Genomic DNA, 11,474 nt, shown 5'->3' on the forward strand with positions numbered 1-11,474 from the left:
GTTGAAAGTCAGAAAAAGAATTTTTTTATGTATGAAGATACAGCTTTTTCTCTATTGAGAGGAGACAAAGTCCATGTGCTTCTTTGATTTCTTAAGCTATAATTCTTCATGCTCAGGTTCTAATCCAATTCCATTACAGTTTCAATTATTTAAATTTCTTAACTATATATTTTAATTAAATACTTTGATGATTATTAATGTGAAAATAAATATTTTATTGTGGTAAAATGTAAAACTTACAACACTGTACGAGAATGACAGCAAAGTGAAGCCAAAATTGAGAAGAAAAAAAAGTACAGAAAAATAAATAAATTAATAAAAAGAAAAAAAGAGAATAAAACTTTTCTCTTACGCCATTCGAAGAGAGAGCAAAACCAGAAAAACGGATGATTCTTTTTCTTCTTCTTCTCTCCACAAAACCAGTAGAAACATCCAAAACAATGCAAAGAAAGTAAAGTTTACTTTTTTTTTGTCTTGGAAAAAAACAGAGATTTTGAAGATGTTAGCTTACTTCCAAGTGTAAATCTTCTTCCACTGGTAAGAAAGCTTCTGGGTTTGGTGCTCTTGCTTAATGATCTTTTTTAATTTAAACCGATCTTGTTTTATTAGTAAATCTCTGGTGGTTTTTGCTACTTAATTATATTAGATTTTTTTTTCTCCATTAAAATTTGTAATAATTGAGGTTCTGGTTGGTGTTTAGTGGGTCAACTAACTGAGCTGTTTCTTTTGTTATTTTCTGTATACTTCAAATGATTTGTTCTCTGATTTATGCTGATCTGTTGATGTAGCTTCATCAAGATTATCTGTTTTGTTGATCTGTAATATAAAGTTCGTATTTTTTGTTCCCTTACCTTTGTTTTAGTATATGGTAGAATTGAGATTAGATGATATCTAAAAGGGACATTTTTATTCATGAAATTTGCAGATCCGATTTGGGTTTGCTTAGTTTGTTGCTAAGTTAAGAAAGTTTGTACCTTTTTGTAGTTTAGTTGGGTTGTTGCCAAACATGGAAAATCAAGAGGATTCTTGTGGATGTGAGGAGCTTCCATTGAATCATATAGGAGATGAGGAAGAGTTTAGAAGCTGTTGTGGTGATGAAGAAGTTTGGTTAAAGGAGAGTGATGATACAGTTAAAGTTGCAGAGGAGGAGAAAAAAGATGAACTTGATGATGAGTTCTCTGTTAAGGTTTTCTTTAAAGGAGTTTCGATATCTGAAAGAGGAGATTCGGGTTCTGGTTACTCGGGAATTGGTGTTGTGTTGGAGAGATCTGGAGATTTTGAGTTGATACAGGTTCAGAAGAAGTTGGATTTTTATGTTGAAGAGTCTGTAGCTAACTATTTAGCTCTTATGGATGGTCTTGAAGTAGCTTTACAGAACAATCTCCGCTCTGTGGTTGCTGTAACCGACTCCGAATTGCTCTATAATCAGGTATAAGTCTCTCTTCTTTAGCTTGTTAAAGAGACTTGTTTTCAAATGATTTGGTATCTCTTTGTAGATTTGAGCTCATGTTTTTATATGAATTGGCTTTGCAGATAACTTGTGACGAGCAGCTCGAGATCCCTCTTTTGGTAGCTCTGAGAGAAAGGCTATTGGAGAAAACAAGTAACCTTGATGGGTTTGTTCTAAAGCTAGCTCCTTTCTGTGATCTCGATGAAGCTCTAAGCTTGGCTCAAGTAGCGGTAGGAATCGTGTCTACTAATCTCGATGGGGATAAACCAACCGAGAACTGCTCGATCTGCTGTGAAGACCGTCAGTCTGAGATAATGCTAACATTGAAGTGCTCTCACAAATTCTGTTCGCACTGCATGAAAACATACGTCGAAGGGAAAGTACAGTCTTCAGAAGTTCCCATCAGGTGTCCTCAAGTGCAATGCAAGCATTATCTCTCAGCCACGGAATGCAAATCATTTCTTCCCGTTGCTACTTTCAAATCATTCGAGGAAGCAAATGTGCGTAGTAAGAATAATGGCAAGATTTACTGCCCATATCCCAATTGCTCTTTTCTGTTAGACCCGCAAGAATGTCTATCATCAGGAAGGGCAAGCTCAAGCTCGTCTACCCAGTCAGAGAATAGCTGCTGTGTGGAGTGTCCTGTCTGTGAGAGGTTTGTGTGTGTTGACTGTGGTGTTCCTTGGCATTCTTCTATGAGCTGTGAAGAGTTTCAGATTCTTCCGGTTGATGAAAGATATCCAGATGATATTACATTGCATCGCTTGGCAAGGTATAAGAGGTGGAGACGATGTCAGCAATGCCGTATAATGATCGAGCTTGCTCAAGGCTGCAACCACATGACTTGCCGGTAAGACACACATATATATACCTATAGCTACACATTGTTTTCCGTTTCTATCAATAATCAGAACCACCAAAGTTTGGTTCTTGGCTTCCTATCAAATATAATTAGCTTGAATACTTTCATTAATTACCATATCATTCTTTCTAGTGACCCTTGAACCGCATAATCGCAGTATCATATGATCTCAGGGTTGTTTTGGTTGCTATGTTTAAATCTTGTATTCTTGAGAAAATATTGTTTTGCTTTCTGATTCTTTCTCTATAAATGTTGAAAAATCTGTGTTTTTTGCAGGTGCGGGCACGAGTTTTGCTACTCGTGTGGAGCAGAGTACAGAGAAGGGCAACAGACTTGCACTTGTGCTTTTTGGGACGATGACGAAGAAGATCAAGAAAACTCAGTTGAGGAAAACAGAATCCAAGAAGTTGAGCAATGGCCTTGGGACACATTTAACTCAATTCCAACTGTAATGGACGCTTACTCAGAGCAAGAAAGATCTCAGCTTGCTTTGATCCAAAGGTTCTTAGCAGGTGGAGGGTTTAGTCTCAGTGATCACCATACTTCTTATCAGTCACCGCCGCCTCCATGTACAGAGTCATCCTATGTTGCAGCCGCCATGAAAGATCTTCATCAGCTTCCTTGGCTTGAGAGGTTTGTGTCTGTTATAAGTGATGATTACTATGAAGAGTATAATAGCCAGTGAAAGGAGTAGAATGGTAATTTAATAGCTTTGAGGATTCGGTTTGGTTTGGTTCGGCGAAGCCAAACGAGAGTATCTCGCTCTCAAAAGAAATTGATGGGGGGTTTTTAGATTCTTGATGAACTCAAACAACGAATTGTGATGAAACTATTTGCAATTATAAAAAGAAGAGTTTGATCATATGTTCTTATATTTGGTGTTGTGCCGTTTAACGTAAAGGCTATATATACTCTTAAGGATGAGATGGAGAGAAGAGACAGAGTGCAGTTGTTTAGAACTTATATTACCATGTCAAAGCAATGGTTCATATGTTGACTCATCAAATAGTAGCGACAAGAAATTGTTCGAACTGACATCACAGAACCTTCCTACAAATCTCCTTATTGTTGCGCCTTTCAATCTCAATCTCAACACACCAAATCATCTTCTTCTTAGTACTAGAACCAATAGAATGCACATTCTCCTCCCATAAAACCACACAATCTTTACACCACAATTCTCAAATCTAACACAACCATCATAATGCTTTATCAGTTTAGGACATTCTTCCAAACCCTTCAAAGCTCCCGAGGATTTTCGCTCAGAGTCGTACCATTCGATCAATCTAGACAACGAACCGACCGAACCGAATAGGATTTTTCAAAAACCAAAAAACCGAGAAAACTAAACCGTTTTAACCGAATAAACCGAATTCGCAGGCCTAGTTCTCTTTGTAACCTCAGCAAATTATTTTTAGTAGAATCAATAAACATATATTAAAAAAAAACATTTGTCTTTCAAGAACTAATCAAAATTAATTTTTAACAAAAAAAACTAAGCAAAATGAATTTGGGTATCATCATATATACCAACTACCAAGAAAAAAAGAAGTTTGATATATTCAATTATTAATGCTCTTCAAATAAAATACAGCAACCTTCAAATATACAAATACATGTATCTTGAGCTTTTGTGTAGACATAACCCATTAAAAAGGGTCCACTTATCAATCTACTTTGCATTTTTGTGTATATTTTTCAAAGCTGACGTTATTTAAGACGTCATCGACCCACTTCACCCCAACTCAAGTCGTCTTCAATTGCTGACGACATTGCTTACGATTTTTGCATCGTCGTCACAAAATTTAGGAGATTGAATTGGCTCTTTCTTTACTCTTCTCCAAAGACTTTACTACTCTTTTGGTCAGTCTTCTTATTTCTTACCTTTAGCTTTAGATAACCTCTGATTTTTTCTCCTATTCATTTGTTCTGAGATCGTCGTCTTTATTCTTTCTCCGACTTAAAATCATTTTCATTTGTGCAATGATTTTGAAGACTACCCATTAATTCACTTCTTTCTCTTATGATTCAAGATTCTTCAATTAGTTTTTTTTCTCATCCGCCATTTTCGTTGACTTTTTGAAGCATTTCTCCAATTGAGTTTGTTCTTCACATTCGAAACCTTGAATGTTCTTTCATAAAGTTCGGATCTTTTCTTCAGGGCTTGATTAATTTCACACCTATGATCTTCTCTGTATTGTTTTTGATCCAATTACTGCTCAAAATTGATTCTTGTCATTGGATTTAGATTTAGGGTTTTTGTATCCCTAGGGATTTGAAGATCAAAAACAGAGTCTTTGAGTGATAGATATTTCTGGGGAAAAAATGGCTGCAACTGCAATGGAGCCATCTTCATCTATAAGTTTCACATCTTCTCACTTATCAAATCCTTCTCCTGTTGTTACTACTTATCAGTCAGCTGCTTATCTTGAAGAGCTCAGCTCTAACTTGGAGCAGCTTCTCACTAACCCAGATTGCGATTATACTGACGCAGAGATCATTATTGAAGATGAGGCTCACCCTGTGAGTGTTCATAGATGTGTTTTAGCTGCTAGGAGCAAGTTTTTTCTTGATCTGTTCAAGAAAGATAAAGATAGTAGTGCAAAGAGTGAGAAGAAACCAAAGTATCGAATGAAAGATTTGTTGCCTTATGGAAATGTGGGACGCGAGGCGTTTCTGCATTTCTTGAACTATATCTACACTGGGAGGTTGAAGTCTTTTCCTATCGAGGTTTCGACTTGTGTTGATTCAGTTTGTGCTCATGATTCCTGTAAACCGGCTATTGATTTTGCTGTTGAGTTGATGTATGCTTCGTTTGTGTTCCAAATCCCGGACCTGGTTTCATCATTTCAGGTTTGAGATTAAGTTTCTTTGTGATTTTGCTGGTAAATAATCTGTTCTTGTTTCGTCAAGGCTCTAATGTTGTGTGTTTGTGTGTCTGCAGCGGAAGCTTTGTAGCTATGTTGGGAAGTCACTAGTTGAGAATGTTCTTCCGATCCTCTTAGTTGCGTTTCATTGTGATTTGACGCAGCTTCTTGATCAATGCATAGAGAGAGTGGCTAGATCAGATTTAGACAGATTCTGCATTGAAAAGGAGCTTCCTTTCGAAGTATCGGAAAAAATCAAACAGCTTCGAGTTAAGTCGGTGAACATACCTGAGGAGGTGGATAAATCGTTAGAGAGAACCGGGAAAGTACTCAAGGCATTGGATTCAGATGATGTGGAACTCGTGAAGCTTCTATTGACTGAGTCAGATATAACTCTAGACCAAGCCAATGGTCTGCATTATGCAGTGGCTTACAGTGATCCGAAAGTTGTGACCCAGGTTCTTGATCTAAATATGGCTGATGTTAATTTCAGAAATTCCAGAGGGTATACAGTTCTTCATATTGCTGCTATGCGTAGAGAGCCAACAATTATCATACCACTTATTCAAAAAGGAGCTCATGCTTCGGATTTCACGTTTGACGGACGCAGTGCGGTTAATATATGTAGGAGACTCACTAGGCCAAAAGATTATCATAGCAAAACCTCAAGGAAAGAACCTAGTAAAGACCGCTTATGCATCGATATCTTGGAAAGGGAAATTAGAAGGAATCCATTGGTTAGTGGGGATACACCCACTTGTTCCCATTCCATGCCTGAGGATCTCCAAATGAGGTTGTTATACTTAGAAAAGCGAGGTATTGACCCACTCGATATTATATCTCATAGCTTAAGGTTGATGACTCTTAGTAAAATTCTGGATTTTTCTTGTATGTGTTATTGCAGTGGGTCTTGCTCAGTTGTTCTTCCCAGCAGAAGCTAATGTGGCCATGGACGTTGCTAATGTTGAAGGGACAAGCGAGTGCACAGGTCTTTTAACTCCACCTCCATCAAATGGTACAACCGGAAACTTGGGTAAAGTCGATTTAAATGAAACGCCTTATGTGCAAACGAAAAGAATGCTTACACGTATGGAAGCCCTCATGAAAACAGGTAAAAGCATAAGGAAATTTACTTTCAGGTTATATAATCTCTGAACGCGAGATTGATTGATTCAAAACCGTTCAACAACGCAGTTGAGACAGGTCGGAGGTATTTCCCGTCTTGTTCTGAGGTTCTTGATAAGCACATGGATGAGTATATGGACGAAGACATCCCTGATATGTCGCATCCCGAGAAAGGCACTGTGAAAGAGAGAAGACAGAAGAGAATGAGATATAACGAGCTGAAGAATGACGTTAAAAAAGCGTATAGCAAAGACAAAGAGGCCAAGATTGCGCGGTCTTGTCTTTCTTCTTCATCACCAGCTTCTTCTCTTAGAGAAGCCTTAGAAAACACAACATAATCTGTCTTATATAAGTAATACTAGAGATAGTTCCTTGGAGGAAATTAGCTATTTTATAGGTTGAGTTAGAAAAGATTGGAGACCCCATTTTGGTTTTTAGTTTTATACACATGGTTTAGGTTTGATTTGTAGTAAAGGTTTGAAAATGTATAAAGCAAAACTAGGATGCTCTTTAAACCCAAAACCTTCCAACCACTTAAAACCCTTTTGCTCTGCTTCTTTACTCAAAAAATTGTAATATATGGAAGTGAAGACATTACACAACACAAGTTACAAATTTTGATATTTTAGTTGCTATTAGCAGCAACCTGTAACACATTCTTTAATGTTAACCCGGCTTTTTAACCGGTTCTTAACCACTAATCTGACCGAATCATAACTGCATCCGACCTGACCCACCCGACCTGACCCGACCCGGAACTAGTCAATTCGACCCGTTTTTAAAAAAAAACCTAATTCAATTTTTGTAGGTGAAGAAAAGCTTCTTCATCTTCTCTCACAAGGCACACAAGGAGCCATAAACCTTTCTCTTGCATTCTTCTGTTCAATTTCGTATTTTTTTGCATTGTGTAAAACCATGAATCGCGAAGGCCTGTACGAGGTTGACGATGATGATGACGATGACGACGACGATATCGGTGAAGATCTCGAAGAATTAAGACGAGCCTTTATCGTCACTGAGGCCAAAGGGTTGCCGTCGGATTCAGAGAATGACGAAGAAGATGATTTGGAGATGCTTCGGAGCATTAAGAGTCAATTAGCTTCGTCGACGACGAATGTGGGTTTATCAGTGCCCTCGGATTCGGAGAGTGAAAACCATTTTGAAATGCTTCGGAGCATTAAGAGCCAATTGGCATTGTCGATGGACGAAGACGAAGATGAAGATGGTGCATTTGAAACCCTTCGCGCTATTCGTAGACGATTCTTTGCTTATGAAAATTTCGGTGAGATTCAAACTATGATGGATTCATGAGGTTTGCTTTTGTGTGTTTAATCATAATGTGTATGCACATTTGCTTCATTGGTAACTATTCTTACTATTGTTTTGTAGATGTGGAAGGAAATTTCATGAATGATTCTTCACACGAGAAGAAGAAAAAGCAGGTACATGCCTCGGATAATGAACCTTCAACCGAAATATTGAGTAGATCTAATACTTGTGAAAGCTTTCCAGATCACGGGAAATCAGCTGTTACAGAGCCAGATTCAGAGACTTCTATTGAGCAACTTGACCATTTGGAGACATGCCAATCATCTCTTATGCCAGCTACAAGTTCAGGTTTCCCTGAAGCTGCACTAGCCTTTCTTGATGCAATCCGGAAGAACAGGTTATATCAGAAGTTTCTTCGAAGACAATTGAGTGAAATCGAAGCAACGATTGAGCAGAACGAGAAACACAGGAAAAATGTTAAGATAGTTAAAGATTTTGAAGCTTCTTGCAAGAGAATTACTAAACAGGCACTTTCTCGAGGGAAAGATCCTCGAGTCGAATTAATCTCAACTCCAAAATCTAGGCCTGATTCTGGTAGCTCCGGGGTAACGAACGCACTTTGATCTAGTTTTACTTGCCTCTGCTCTGTTTTGTATTCGTTAATAAAGTAGTGCTCTGACGCAAAATGTTTCTTTAAATTCTCTTGTAGGGTAATGATAAAAAGACATCTTATTTGACTATGGGTCCGCCGGAAAATACTTGTGTTGAAAATTATAGGATGGCACTAGAGAAATATCCAGTTTCCGTGGATCGCGCAAATTGGACTACTGAGGAGAAGGAAAATCTTGCAAAAGGTCTAAAACAACAAGTTCAAGACACACTCATTCGTGAAGCTTTTGAACGGTCCAGGTACTGCTTCTTGCTCTCGTTTTAAAGTGCTATCATACATCTGGTGCATTAAACTTGCTGCTTAAAGATCTATTCAGATGCAGAATTAGTTAAAGTTTTTTCTGTTTACTTAACAGTGACTTGGAAGGATCTACAGATGGTATAAACACCATTCTTGAAGGGATAAAAAGTCTTGAGATCACACCAGAAATGATTAGGCAGTTTCTTCCGAAAGTTAATTGGGATCAATTGGATATCAAGAACCGTTCTGCTGCAGAATGTGAAGCCCGGTAAGTTCCTCCTCTAGTTGAACTTCTGGTTACTCAACTATGGATTGATTTTCTTGATTTGTGCGGTCTCATTGTAGGTGGATGAGCTCGGATGATCCATTGATTAACAACGGTCCATGGACTGTAGCAGAAGACAATTACATACGCTTATTTACCAAAAACAAGGGTTTTACAGACTGGCTTGACATTGCGGTATCACTGGGGACAAATAGGACCCCATTTCAATGTTTGGCTCGATATCAGAGAAGCTTGAATCCAGATATATTGAGAAAAGAATGGACTGCAGAGGAAGATGACCAACTCCGTGCCGCAGTAGACTTGTTTGGCGAGTCAGACTGGCAATCTGTTGCAAATGTATTACAAGGAAGAACTGGACCTCAGTGCTCTAATAGGTCAGTGATCTTCTTGATGAATAAGTATATCAAATTCTGTAGTATACTGACAATTTTGTCATATGAATTCTAAGCTGATCGTCCAAACATGGGTAGGAGCTAGCTTGGTTGGGAAAAGACTCATGGGTTTATAAATCACCCATCAAGTCTGTGTTTAGTCGATGTGGGATTATAACATAACCTCAAGTTGCATGATATTTCAGTAGGCTTTATTACTATTTAAGAAAATTTATGATGTCTGTAACTTCAGATAATTGAATGGTGTTATCTAATTCCATTTCTTCTTCTCTATACTTTCAGATGGAAAAAGTCGCTTCACCCTAGCAGAACAAGGAAACGAAACTGGAGCTCAGAGGAAGACAAACGATTGAAAGTAGCTGTAACACTGTTTGGAACTAAAAACTGGCGTAAAATTGGTCAGTTTGTTCCTGGACGGACGGGTACTCAGTGTGTAGAGAGATGGGGAAATTCTTTAGATCCCAAACTTAAATTTGGGAAGTGGACCAAGGAAGAGGATGCAAAATTGAGAGAAGCAATGAAAGAACATGGACATTGTTGGTCTAAAGTTGCTTCATATATGTCTTGTCGCACTGACAGTCAGTGCGCGAGGAGATGGAAGAGCTTATATCCTCACCTAGCGCATCTTAGACAAGAAGCTAGAAGGTTACAAAAAGAAGCTACTATAGGTAATTTTGTTGACCGGGAATCAGAGCGTCCAGATCTTGTCGTAGGCGATTTTTTGGCACTAGCCGAGATATCTCTTGAGCCAGAAGAACCCGTCCTGACGAAGAAACGAAAACCAAGGTAAGTTAATCGAGTATTCCTCAGCTACTGATTGCTGCAAACACTCACAATGGTTTTTCGGATCTAGATTGACATTTTTGTCGATGCAGACATACGAAGAAGGCAGATACAGAATGCGAGAGTGAAGCAGTTTGTGCTGATACAGAGAGACAACCAAAGAAGCAGAGAAAAGGATTAGAGAGATGCTCAGGAGATGTATGTAGAAAAAAGAATGAGAAGACTGAAGACAATGTAAAGGAGAAGAAACAAAGGCGAAAACGCACAAGTGTTGCAGGAACATCAAATAACAGCTCTGTGACCACCAACTGCCCTCAAGTAAAAATTGGTATCCAGAAGCTTAAGCCTAGGAGGAAAGTCTCTGCACTAGTTCCTATTGAGAACCTAGATGCACAAAATTAGGTTTTTTTTTTATGTTTGTTGTGCTCTTGAAAATTTGTATTTACTTTCAATGCCTTGGAATTCAAGGTTGGACAGTGACTTGAAATGATCATCTCCTCTTTTTATTCCACGATTCTCTCAGAATCAAATTAAACCGGTCGATCCTGGTTTATTCGCGAACCAAAATTTGATTAGTGATTTAAAATATTGGGATTTCACTTGTGTATATAATAGTCCAATTGAGGTTTAGGGTTTAAGAGTTTGAGATTTCTACTTTTCGTTTGTCCAATATTAAAAGTTTTGGGGGGAGGGTTTAGGGATGGTTGACGATTTCCCAAAGGGTTTGTTTCGATTCTACAAGCGTGTATATGAGGTTGTGGATGATCCTTCATTGGATTCAATAATCTCATGGAGCAAAAGCAACAAGAGTTTCATCATATGGAATCACCAAGAGCTAAGGCGTAGAATGATATTTGCCAACTTCCACGGCCCCTTTTTCTCAAACTTCTTCTCCATGCTTAAGAATTTTGTAAGTTTTGGATTTGCAAGATTTAACTATATATATATAATCATCTCTCTCAGTTTTAACATCTTACTCTATATATGTAGGGATTTAAAAGAATCAAGAACGGGTCGGGGCAATTGGAATTTGGGAATGCTAATTTTGTGAGAGGCCAACCTGAGCTTTTGAAGAAGATGCAAATAAAGGCTAATCACAAAAGATCGATGAAAATTATCGCCAAGGAAAAAGCAGAGGAAGCAGCGGATGGCTTGAAGCTTTTACGAGTTTGATCAACAACCCATCATCATGCTTATGCTTATGCTTGCTCTTGTGTGTTTAAGATGAATAAACAAACTTATTCCATGGGTTTGTTGTTGTTGTTGTTGTTGTTTCAGTTGCTTTCTTGTATTAAAACACTTTTAATGGCTTTCGTTGTAATAATATCTATTTGGGATTCTATGATTTAAACACTCTGATCCTTTCACTTGGGATCCATCAGGAAGGCCATCAAGGTCTTTATCATATATCATCTACCTCATTAAAAGGCTTTCAGGTTGTTAGAACTAAATTCGTTCTGGAGCTCTCTGTACTTGTTTGGATTTCGACGTTCTCGCCCCACTTTCACCTTGTGCTAAGCCGCTTTTGTT

The 11,474-nt window shown here is 38.1% G+C and overlaps 4 protein-coding genes across 5 annotated transcripts; all 4 read left to right on the plus strand.

Moving 5' to 3' along the window:
• Positions 1-349: 349 nt before the first annotated feature.
• LOC9306042 (E3 ubiquitin-protein ligase arih1) lies at positions 350-3,186 on the plus strand. Of its 2 annotated transcripts, none has more exons than XM_021018849.1 (4): positions 350-537; positions 985-1,429; positions 1,534-2,300; positions 2,589-3,186. In XM_021018849.1, the coding sequence occupies exons 2-4, from the start codon at positions 1,007-1,009 to the stop codon at positions 2,995-2,997; spliced, it is 1,599 nt and encodes a 532-aa protein (XP_020874508.1). In that variant the 5' UTR covers positions 350-537; positions 985-1,006; the 3' UTR covers positions 2,998-3,186. The 2 variants fall into 2 exon arrangements, with proteins under 2 accessions (XP_020874508.1, XP_020874509.1); XM_021018850.1 differs by having other exon boundaries at positions 990-1,429.
• An 875-nt stretch (positions 3,187-4,061) lies between these two features.
• Positions 4,062-6,847, plus strand: LOC9303998 (regulatory protein NPR4). Its single transcript, XM_002867880.2, has 4 exons — positions 4,062-5,165; positions 5,257-5,995; positions 6,084-6,290; positions 6,374-6,847. Exons 1-4 carry the CDS (start codon positions 4,638-4,640, stop codon positions 6,640-6,642), a joined length of 1,743 nt encoding a protein of 580 aa, XP_002867926.1. The 5' UTR covers positions 4,062-4,637; the 3' UTR covers positions 6,643-6,847.
• Positions 6,848-7,025: 178 nt separating this feature from the next.
• On the plus strand, positions 7,026-11,322 carry LOC9303999 (snRNA-activating protein complex subunit 4). The gene is made up of 8 exons (XM_002867881.2): positions 7,026-7,586; positions 7,694-8,178; positions 8,283-8,482; positions 8,599-8,751; positions 8,829-9,143; positions 9,444-9,947; positions 10,037-10,854; positions 10,935-11,322. The coding sequence occupies exons 1-7, from the start codon at positions 7,220-7,222 to the stop codon at positions 10,344-10,346; spliced, it is 2,334 nt and encodes a 777-aa protein (XP_002867927.1). The 5' UTR covers positions 7,026-7,219; the 3' UTR covers positions 10,347-10,854; positions 10,935-11,322.
• LOC9304000 (heat stress transcription factor A-4a) lies at positions 10,645-11,117 on the plus strand. The gene is made up of 2 exons (XM_002867882.2): positions 10,645-10,854; positions 10,935-11,117. Exons 1-2 carry the CDS (start codon positions 10,645-10,647, stop codon positions 11,115-11,117), a joined length of 393 nt encoding a protein of 130 aa, XP_002867928.1.
• Positions 11,323-11,474: the final 152 nt, after the last annotated feature.

This window comes from Arabidopsis lyrata (genome assembly GCF_000004255.2).
Source record: "Arabidopsis lyrata subsp. lyrata unplaced genomic scaffold ARALYscaffold_7, whole genome shotgun sequence".
Classification (NCBI taxonomy): Eukaryota; Viridiplantae; Streptophyta; class Magnoliopsida; order Brassicales; family Brassicaceae; genus Arabidopsis; species Arabidopsis lyrata.

Excerpts from the sequence above, each read along its gene's own strand:
- LOC9306042 (XM_021018849.1), top strand. The coding sequence starts at position 1,007 with ATGGAAAATCAAGAGGATTCTTGTGGATGTGAGGAGCTTCCATTGAAT. Across the intron at positions 1,430-1,533 it reads CCGAATTGCTCTATAATCAG|ATAACTTGTGACGAGCAGCT; the intron begins GTATAAGTCTCT and ends TTGGCTTTGCAG. Across the intron at positions 2,301-2,588 it reads TGCAACCACATGACTTGCCG|GTGCGGGCACGAGTTTTGCT; the intron begins GTAAGACACACA and ends TGTTTTTTGCAG.
- LOC9303998 (XM_002867880.2), top strand. The coding sequence starts at position 4,638 with ATGGCTGCAACTGCAATGGAGCCATCTTCATCTATAAGTTTCACATCT. Across the intron at positions 5,996-6,083 it reads GTTATACTTAGAAAAGCGAG|TGGGTCTTGCTCAGTTGTTC; the intron begins GTATTGACCCAC and ends GTGTTATTGCAG. Across the intron at positions 6,291-6,373 it reads GGAAGCCCTCATGAAAACAG|TTGAGACAGGTCGGAGGTAT; the intron begins GTAAAAGCATAA and ends TCAACAACGCAG.
- LOC9303999 (XM_002867881.2), top strand. The coding sequence starts at position 7,220 with ATGAATCGCGAAGGCCTGTACGAGGTTGACGATGATGATGACGATGAC. Across the intron at positions 7,587-7,693 it reads CTTTGCTTATGAAAATTTCG|ATGTGGAAGGAAATTTCATG; the intron begins GTGAGATTCAAA and ends ATTGTTTTGTAG. Across the intron at positions 8,752-8,828 it reads GCTGCAGAATGTGAAGCCCG|GTGGATGAGCTCGGATGATC; the intron begins GTAAGTTCCTCC and ends GTCTCATTGTAG.
- LOC9304000 (XM_002867882.2), top strand. The coding sequence starts at position 10,645 with ATGGTTGACGATTTCCCAAAGGGTTTGTTTCGATTCTACAAGCGTGTA. Across the intron at positions 10,855-10,934 it reads TCTCCATGCTTAAGAATTTT|GGATTTAAAAGAATCAAGAA; the intron begins GTAAGTTTTGGA and ends CTATATATGTAG.